The 9,822-nt window shown below is 42.9% G+C and overlaps 1 protein-coding gene across 2 annotated transcripts in view; it reads right to left on the reverse strand.

The window, feature by feature from the left end:
• Positions 1-5,002: 5,002 nt before the first annotated feature.
• The window catches only part of LOC122554127 (calcium-activated chloride channel regulator 1-like), a 104,356-nt gene continuing 99,536 nt past the window's right edge, over positions 5,003-9,822 (reverse strand). For both annotated transcript variants that reach the window (XM_043698672.1, XM_043698674.1), the window contains exons 13-14: positions 8,000-8,236; positions 5,003-5,782 (exon numbers count right to left, since the gene is read on the reverse strand). In XM_043698672.1, coding sequence (XP_043554607.1) covers positions 5,280-5,782; positions 8,000-8,236 — 740 coding nt within the window. In that variant the 3' untranslated portion in view covers positions 5,003-5,279. The remainder of the gene's footprint in view (positions 5,783-7,999; positions 8,237-9,822) is intronic.

Below are 9,822 nucleotides of genomic sequence, written 5' to 3' on the forward strand. Positions count from 1 at the left end.
GATCCCATTCCCCTGCCAAATTAGTTTAAACCCCGCCGGAGATAGCTAGCAAACCTACCCCCCAGATATTGGTGCCCCTTTGGTTCAGGTGCAACCCGTCCTGCTTGTACAGGTCCCACCTTCCCCAGAATGCAGTCCAATTGTCCAAATACCTGAAGCCCTCCCTCCTACACCATCCTTGCAGCCATGTGTTCAACTGCACTCTCTCCCTATTCCTTGCCTCACTGTCACGTGGCACCGGCAACAACCCAGAGATGACGACTCTGTCTGTCCTAGCTTTCAGCTTCCAGCCTAACTCCCTGAGCTCTTGAATGACCTCCCCACCTCTCTTCCTACCTATGTCGTTGGTGCCAACGTGGGTTTGAAGAATCTTGCACACTTCTGCCTGACCAAATGTTTAACCTAGTGAGCATCTTGTCAGATTGTTGAATCCATCCATTTGCAATCCCTCTGGAAAACTGGCAAGTGCCCAAACTGCAGAGAAGTATAGATCTCAAAGGACAATAAGCCTTGTCTCTAAGAAGAAATGGTTGTGCAATAAGATTGTGTATTTGTGGTAAAACACTGGTGGAAATAATGCTTATTTCTGATGCAGTTGGAACAGAATTGGTTTAGGTTGAAATGCTCTTCCTCAAATAATATTTGAGGTACAGTGGACACTGTGCTGAAATGATATTACATTAATTTCAAGTATATGGAGCACTGAAACTGAGCAGGATGCCAATGAATATTTGAGAGAAAAATATATTTGAGTAAAGTGTTGACAAAGACCAAGTGGACAGATAGGCCTGCTTGCCTTCTGTAAATGTTCATTGTCATGGGAAAGGAAAGTATCAATTGTCTGTACTCAGTTCTGCAAACTACTTGTCTGGTGGACCTGGGAATAATTGAAACTTGGCTGGATGTCCAGTGAAGGTCCAGAGATAAACCTATATCATGTCCACACTTATCAGTGCTAACAAAGCATGGATCACAAACATGTCTTTGGTTTCTATTTTCTGTTCATTAGTAACAAATATGGAGTCATAAAGATGTACAGCACAGAAACATATCCTTCGGCCCAACACGTCCATGCTGACCAGATATCCCAACCTAATCTAGTACCATTTGCCAGCACTTGGCCAAATCTCTCTAAACCCTTCCTATTCATATACCCATCCAGATGCTTTTTAAATCTTGCAATTGTACCAGCCTCCACCACTCCCTCTGGCAGCTCATTCCATACACACACCACCCTCTGCATGAAAATGTGGTTCCTTAGGTCTCTTTTATATCTTTTCCCTCTCACTCTAAACCTATGCCCTCTAGTTCAGGACTCCAGCACCCCAGGGAAAAGACTTTGTCTATTTATCCTATCCATGCTCCTCATGATTTTATAAACCTCTATAAGGTCACCCCTCAGCCTCCGACGCTCCAGGGAAAACAGCCCCAGACTATTCAACCTCTCCCTATAGCTCAAATCCTCCAACCCTGGAAACATCCCTGTAAATCTTTTCTGAATCTTTTCAAGTTTCACAACATCCTTCTGATAGGAAGGAGACCAAAATTTGTACACAATATTCCAAAACTGGCCTAACCAACACCCTGGCCAGCTGAAACATGACCTCCCAACTCCTATACTCAATGCTCTGACCAATGAAGGAAAGCATACCAAATGTTATTGTTTTAGAGGGATGTAAAGGGTGCAATCCATCATCATAAAAGTCAAGGCTATGAGCCGAGTGGTGGAAAGTGGGACTGGTATAGGGTGGCACGGTAGCTCAGTGGGTAGCAGTGCTACCTCACAGCACCAGGGACCTGGGCTCAATTCCAGTCTTTGGCAACTTGTCTATATTGAGTCTGCACATTTTCCCCAAGTCTGCATGGTTTCCTCTGGGTGCTCTGGTTTCCTCCCACAGTCCAAAGATGTGCAGCTTAGTTGGATTAACCATGCTCAATTGCCCATAGTGTCCAGGGTTGTGCAGTCTATGTGGATGAGCCATGGGAAAAATGTAGGGTTAAAATGAGTCTGGGTGGAAGCTTCTCCGTGTGGATTCAATGGACCGAATGGTCTGCATCCAGACTGTAGAGATTCTATTGCTTTAGTCTCACTTTGGTGGCACAAACCTGATGGGCTGAATGGCCTTTTTTGTCCTGTATGATTCTGCGAAAAGCAATGATAAGTAAATTGCAGCTGCACCTTCATTATAAATAAATAACATCAATGGGATACGTAAAAGAAATAATTCTGCAAAAATGTTGAAAAGCAAGATTTAAAGTATTCATTGCTGACTTGTATTACAGCAATGAAAGTACATTAACAAGTGCACAAGATTGCAGGATATAATCTGCCCTCTATATAGTGACCCAGCTTATCTGGTCATTTATCTCATCGTTACCTATGGGATGTTGCTCTGTGCAAATTATCTGTTGTGCTCACCATATTACAAATAGCGATGATGCTTCAAAATGACTTCTTTAGCTGCAAAATCCTTTGGGACATTTTGTGATCACACCAATAACTATTTAAGTACAAGTCCTCTCCTCTTTAGTTGTGTTTTTTGGATGAGATTTGCCTTGTCACCTCTCAGACACTAGCCATCTCAATCATCATTTGCATCAGAAGCAATTAGGACTAGTTTCGAGGAGGGGCTAATACAGTATGAGAAACCAAATCATTTCTTCAGTTGAATTGCATCTAATCAGAGGCTTGAAAAGGCCTTGTCACAGTCCTTCAAAAAACAAAATCCATTAGCAAGATATAAACTCTGCATGCCTTTATTGCTCAGTCCTTTCAGTATCGGAGTTGGGAAGTCAATAGACATTAAGCAATAAATGCAGGAGTAGGCCATTCTGCCCTTCGAGCCTGCACCACCATTCATTATGATCATGGCTGATCATCCTCAATCAGTATCCTGTTCCTGCCTTATCCCCACAACCCTTGATTCCACTATCTTTGAGAGCTCTATCCAACTCTTCCATAAGCAAATCCAGAGACTGGGCCTCCACTGCCTTCTGGGGCAGAGCATTCCATACACCCACCACTCTCTGGGTGAAGAAGTTTCTCCTCATCTCTGTCCTAAATGGCCTACCCCTTATTTTTAAGCTGTGTCCTCTGGTTCGGCACTCATACATGTTTCCTGCCTCCAGAGTGTCCAATCCTTTAATAATCTTATACATCTCAATCAGATCCCATCTCAGTCTTCTAAACTCAAGGGGCTTCAAGCCCAGTCGCTCCAATATTTCAACATAAGATAGTCTTGACATTCCAGGAATTGACCTCATGAACCTACGCTGCACTCCCTCAATAACCAGAATGTCTTTCCTCATGTTTGGAGAACAGAACTGCACACAATATTCCAGGTGCGGTCTCAGCAGGGCCCTGTACAGCTGCAGAAGAACCTCTTTGCTTCTATACTCAATCCCTCTTGTTATGAAGGTCAGCATGCTATTAGCTTATTTGCTAATGTCACTATTAATACCATCTTCTATATCATTATTATATATTGTAAAAAGCTGCGGTCCCAGCACTGATCCCTGCGGTACTCCACTGGTCATCGCCTGCCATTCCGAAAGGGAGCCATTTATCACTACTCTTTGTTTCCTGTCAGCCAACCACTTTTCAATCCAAGTCAGTACTTTGCCTCCAATACCATGCACCCTAATTTTGCTCACTAACCTCCTATGTGGGACTTTATCAAAGGCTTTCTGAAAGTCCAGGTACACTACATGCTCTGGATCTCCCTTGTCCACCTTCAGAGTTACATCCTCAAAAGTCCTGTTGAGGTTGTACAGGACATTGGCACATGGTACTGATTTGGATTGAAAATTGGCTTACTGACAGGCAGCAAAGAGTAGTGATAAACAGGTCCCTTTATGAATGGCAGGCAGTGACCAGTGGGGTACCACAAGGTTCGGTGCTGGGACTGCAGCTGTTTACAATATACATCAACGATATAGATGAAGGCATTAAAAGTAGTACAGCAAAGTTGTTGATGACACAAAGCTGGGTGGCAGTGTAAAATGTGAGGAGGATGTTATGAGAATACAGGGTGGCTTGGACAGGCTAGGTGAGTGGAAGGATGCATGGCAGATGCAGTTTAAAGTGGATAAATGTATGGTTATCCACTTTGGTAGCAAGAACAGGAAGGCAGATTACTATCTAAATGGAGTCAAATTGGGTAAGGGGAAGTACAACGAGATATAGGTGTTCTTGCACATCAGTCAATGAAAGCAAGCATGCAGGTACAGCAGGTAGTGAAGAAAGCTAATAGCATGCTGGCCTTCATAACAAAAGGGATTGAGTATAAAAGCAGAGAGGTTCTTCTGCAGCTATACAGGGCCCTGGTGAGACTGCACCTGGAATATTGTGTGCAGTTCTGGTTTCCAAATTTGAGGAAGGACATTCTGGCTATTGAGGGAGGGCAACGTAGGTTCACGAGGTCAATTCCTGGAATGGCGGGACTATCATATGTTGAAAGATTGGAGCGACTGGGCTTGTATAGAGTCAAGATTAGAGTGGTGCTGGAAAAGTACAGCAGGTCAGGCAGCATCCGAGGAGCAGGAAAATCAACATTTCGGGCAAAAGCCCTTCATCTGGAATGGAAGTGTTGGATGTGGGTACAATTACGATGTTTAAAAGACATTAGAATAAGTACATGAATGGGAAATGTTTGGAGGGATATGGGCCCGGAGCAGGCAGGTGGGACTAGTTTAGTTTGGGATTATGTTCGGCATGGACTGGTTGGACCGAAGGGTCTGTTTCCATGCTGTATCTCTCTATGACAGAAATGTATGTCTTCCTGATGAAAGTGTTCCTGAAGGACCAAGATTTGGGACTCAGAATGAGGAGCTTCCAGTTTTAAATTGTGGCCTTCCATCGGCTGATGTCCCTGCTGGCCCCAAAATGGATTCATATTGATGCTGGTGGCAAATTTTCTTTGGTCAAATGGAAACAATATGAGGTTCCAACCATAGGCAGGAAAATGAAACATCAGTAAAGGATAAAGAATCTGCTCAAATCTCAGATGGCGCAGCAAAACTTTATTAGATTCTGTCAGTCCTTTTACAGGAATACACTTTACTTGTACATTTAATTTATACAGGTTGGATTTAAACACCATTACTGTTTGATGTGACACAATCTCAGCTCAACATCAGGAGGAATGCTCAATATTCACGTCAAGTTTGATTTTTTTGGCCACAAATTTTGAACATGAATTAAGTTGCACCATGATAAATTGAATGTTGTTGAATTTTGATGACGTTGCTGACTATCTCTGGCTTTAGCTGTACATTTCCTAACTGGGTGATACTCTGCCCTGACGTTTCTTAGTCACAACACATACAGTGATGGAAATGATCAAGGAGACAACAATGACAACAATACCAACAATAACAAGAATTTCTGAAATGTTAATGACTACACTATTATGAGGTTGAGTTGGTCGGAAAGATTGTGTTGCCTGGGAAGATTGGGTTGTTTGGGAAGATTGTGTTGCCTGGGAAGATTGGGTTGGCTGGGAAGACTGGGTTGGTTGTAATGTGGGAGGTGGACTAGCCAAAATTAAAGGAGCTTGCGCTATATTCGATAAGGCTGAAGACTGGTTTCCTTTATCAAATGCCTGAATTGCAAAGTAGATTACTGTCCCATTTTTCAACTCGATGTTCTCAGATACTGTGAATGATTCCTCTGAGTTAGCCACCTTTGGCTTCAGGTCTGTGGTGTTTACACTTTGAGCATTTGGAAAATCATCCCTCAGCTGTGCGAAGCTTTTGCTGAGCTTTATTTCGTAAAAGGAAGCTGCAAGAAAAGAAAAGCAAGTGAATGTATTATTCAGGCTCTTGATGTTATCCTCTTACACACTGCCAGGTTTGCTGAATACTTAAGTGAGGCAAATGGTAATAAGGAGCTAAACTGAGAGGATTAAAAATACAGGAACAAGAGAAGACCATACAGCCGAACAATTCTTTATATCTAATTCAGACTCTCCCTTATTGAAAGGAAGATTTTATTTCATCAAGGTAACTCAGAGAAAGTTCACCAAGATGATCCCTGATGTAGGGGAACTGTCTTATGAGCCAAGGTTGAATACTTTGGAATTCTACTCACAGGTGCTTAGAAGAATGAGATATAATGTCATTGAAACATTTAGGATACTTAAGCGACCTGGCAGGGTAAGTGCTGGTTGAATGTTTCCCCTCACAGGAGAGTCTAGAAACCAGAGGTTATTGTCTCAGAAGAAAAGCATGCCAATTTAAGACTGAGATAAAAAGGAATTTTTTTCCTCTTTGAGTGTTGTGTGTCTTTGGATCTCCTTGCCATAGAGAGCTCTGGGGTCAGAGAGAGCTCTGGGGTCTGTTTAAGGTTTGATCGGTAGGGGAATCCAGGGTTATGGGAAAATTGCAGGAAAGTGGAGGTGAGGAATGTCGGATCAGCCATAATTCTGGTCTCAGGGGCTGAATGGTCTGCTGCTGTTCTTATTTCTTATGGTCTTATTATGGTCTTCCACTGAAATGTACATTCAATATTTGAATTATACCCATCTCCATTACAATTCGACAGCCTTGAGTATTCCCAAAAATTGGTGTTGGTTACTCCTGTGAGTGGTCTGAGTGTTTCATGCTCAGGAACATGCCCTTCCCAATATCTAATTATACAATCGGGTGGCCTGGGGAGTAACAAAAAAACACCCATGAAATTGCAAGTCAATGTCATGACCTAAATTCTCACTCAGTGGGGAATTAGTACATTGGGTAGGAATAGATTATAGGCTGAGCCACAAGCTTACGCAGGTCACCAGAATGTTCCCTGAAAGTGTGGACATTGGAAGGAGTTTGGCTGGGATGCCTGACCATCACATACATGACAGCGCTCATTGTCAAGACTTGACCATCTTTGACAGTCACAAGGGTAAGGATGCAAGAGCACCCTGCTCATAGAGTCATAGAGATGTACAGCACGGAAACAGATCATTCGGTCCAGCTCATCCATACCGACCAGATATCCTAAATTAATCTAGTTATATTTGCCAGCACTTGGACCCATATCCCTTTAAAGCCTTCTTATTCATATACCCATAAAGATGCCTTTTAAATGGTGTAATTGTGCCAGCCTCCACCACTTCCTCTGGCAGCTCATTCCATACACGTATCACCCTCTGTGTGAAAAGGTTGCCTCTTAAGTCCCTTTTAATTCTTTCCCCTCTCACCCGAAACTTCTGTCCTCTAGTTCTGGACTCCCTCAATCCAGGGAAAAGACCTTGTCTATTTGTTCAGTAAATCTTTAACGATGATTCAATATCTTCTGCAAAGGTACAACGAGGGGAGGGATTTGCTGAAAAGGAAAGATTAAAGTGACATTCACTCGAGCTGCTTAAAGTCAATACAATTTTGTGGGTGGGGAAACCCAGTGGTTTACTGGTTAGCACTGCTGCCTCACAGTAGCTGGAAGCTGGGTTAATTCCAACTTTGGGCATCTATCTGTGTGATGTTTGTACATTCTCCCCGTGTCTGCGTGGGTTTCTTCCGGGTGCTCCGGTTTCCTCCCACATTCCAAAGATGTGCAGATTATGGGGATAGGCCATTCTGGATTAACCTGTAGTGTGCAGGGATGTGCAGGGTAGGTGGATTAGCTATAGTAAATGACTAGTCAGAGTAGGGGGCAGGGGCTGGGTGGGATGTTCTTCAGACGGTCAGTGCAGGTTGAATGGCCTCTAACTACACTGCAAGGATTCTATGATAACTCCTTTTGAAACAAAGATAAGGAAACTTAAAGATTTCAGATTAAAGTACAGTCATTCACTTGTAATATAATATTTAGTGAATGCTAAATGATTATAATGCTTTTCAACAACAGAAGTACACAAATGGTAAAAGTCACACCCTATTCCCAGTTAAACAATGAAACCGACTGACCAAATGATTGATGATGTGATGGAGGCAACAAGACTTAAAATGGGCTGAGAACTCAGCAATGGAATCGCTCTCAATGTATGGACTGAAATATCATTTAAATTACCAGTTCCTTGATCTAAGTCATCGCCTGGAGCTGTCCATTTCAGTTGTATTGCGTCTCCAACAATTGCTGCCCGAAGATCCTTAATTTTACTTGGGGGAAACTTGTCAGGTGGAGGTCCGGGAGGAACCTGACTAACAACACAAGCTCCCGCTGTTTTCACTCTATTGAAGCTTCCCAATTGTATCTGAGAATCGTTACGGTCCACTGGAGGCTTTGGTGGGTTGGGGTGAATTTGACCTGCGAGAAAAGTGAAGAAAGACACATTTCAGAAAGGGGCAAAATATTTGAAAGTTGATTTTTAACATTTATCCTTCAGATACAATTGTCACCACAAGGCCACTACTTGTTGCCCATTCCTAATTGCCCCAGAGAAAGGGATGGCCAGCTGCCTTTTAGAACTGCCCAATCCATGTAATGTAGTTACACCCACAGAACTGTTAAGGAGGGGGTTGGTATCAATGTCAATGGGCCTTTGATGTGAACACTGACAATTTCAGTGTCATTACCAGAGCAAAATCTCAGCCAATCAGCCTGTCTGCAAGTTTAGAATAATCTCCTGCAGCAGATTCTTATCCTTGAAGAGTCAGATCAAATGAATCCAAGGATCATCCCCAGCTCAACTTATCTTGAGTAAATAATTGCTTTGGATGCAAAGAATTCAATTGCTTTATGTGGTTGCAGCATGTGATTAAATGTTGCACTTATTGCACATTGACATCAGAGTGAGTCTAGGAAAACTTAACAAACAGCAAAATTCACAACTGATCTTGGAGGAACCTGTGTGGGAGAGCGCACAGTACAGGGGCAGATAAGTGCATAGCTTTTAAGTGTAGCCTTGCTGTACATCTACATTAGTCAGTAGAGTGGGTTTTTTGTTGATTAAACGTTTTGTTGAGATCTGTCTCTTGATTAAATTTTAAAAACGTAAGCCATAAGTATTAAATTAGCCTGGAGCAGTATTTTTTTAGAGCAATAAGACCATACTTTTTTTGGGGGTCTGTAGATTGTGAAGGACCAAAGATGGCCTTTCATAGAGTGATATGGTCTTCCTTTTGGATGTGGGAGTTTAGGGTGACTTTCCATATTACTGACGATTATGTCTGCAGGAAATGTCGTTGGTTGTGAATCCTGTCATATTGAATGGATTGGTTGGAGTGACAGTTAGAGGCAATGAGGAGTTTACAAGAGCTAAGGAGGTGTGATGGATGGCAGTTATAGGAAGGGAGAAAAGCAGTCGATACAGTCGGGTGGATGGGTTAACTCCAGGAAAGGTAGGAGGGGTAGGCAGGTAGTGCAGGAGTCTTCTACGGCTATCCACATCTCAAACAAGTATGCTGTTTTGGAAAATGTAGAGGTTGATGCACTCTCAGGGGAATGTACCATGAACAGCCAAGTTTCTGATATCGAGAAAGGCTGTAATGCAATGAGGGGTACATTGGGTTCCAAGCGATTGATTGTGTTAGGGGACTCTCTCATCAGAGGAACAGACAAACATTTCTGTGGCCAGCAGAGAAAAATCAGAATGGCGTGTTGCTTCGCTGGTGCCAGCGTCAAGGATGTCTCATAGAGAGCAGAATGCTCTCAAAGGGCAGAGGGATCAGCAGGAGGTCATTGTACACATTGGAACCAGTGACATAGGAAGAGAAAAGGCTGAGATTCTGAAGGGAGAATATAGAAAGTTAGGCAGGAATTTAAAAAGGAGGTCCTCGAGATTAGTAATATCTGGATAACTATTGGTATTAAGAGATAGTGAGGATAGGAAAATGTGGATACAGCAGATGAGTGGGTGGCTGAGGAGCTGGTGCAGGGGAGAAGGATTCACA

Source organism: Chiloscyllium plagiosum, chromosome 11 (genome assembly GCF_004010195.1).
Source record: "Chiloscyllium plagiosum isolate BGI_BamShark_2017 chromosome 11, ASM401019v2, whole genome shotgun sequence".
NCBI lineage: Eukaryota > Metazoa > Chordata > Chondrichthyes > Orectolobiformes > Hemiscylliidae > Chiloscyllium > Chiloscyllium plagiosum.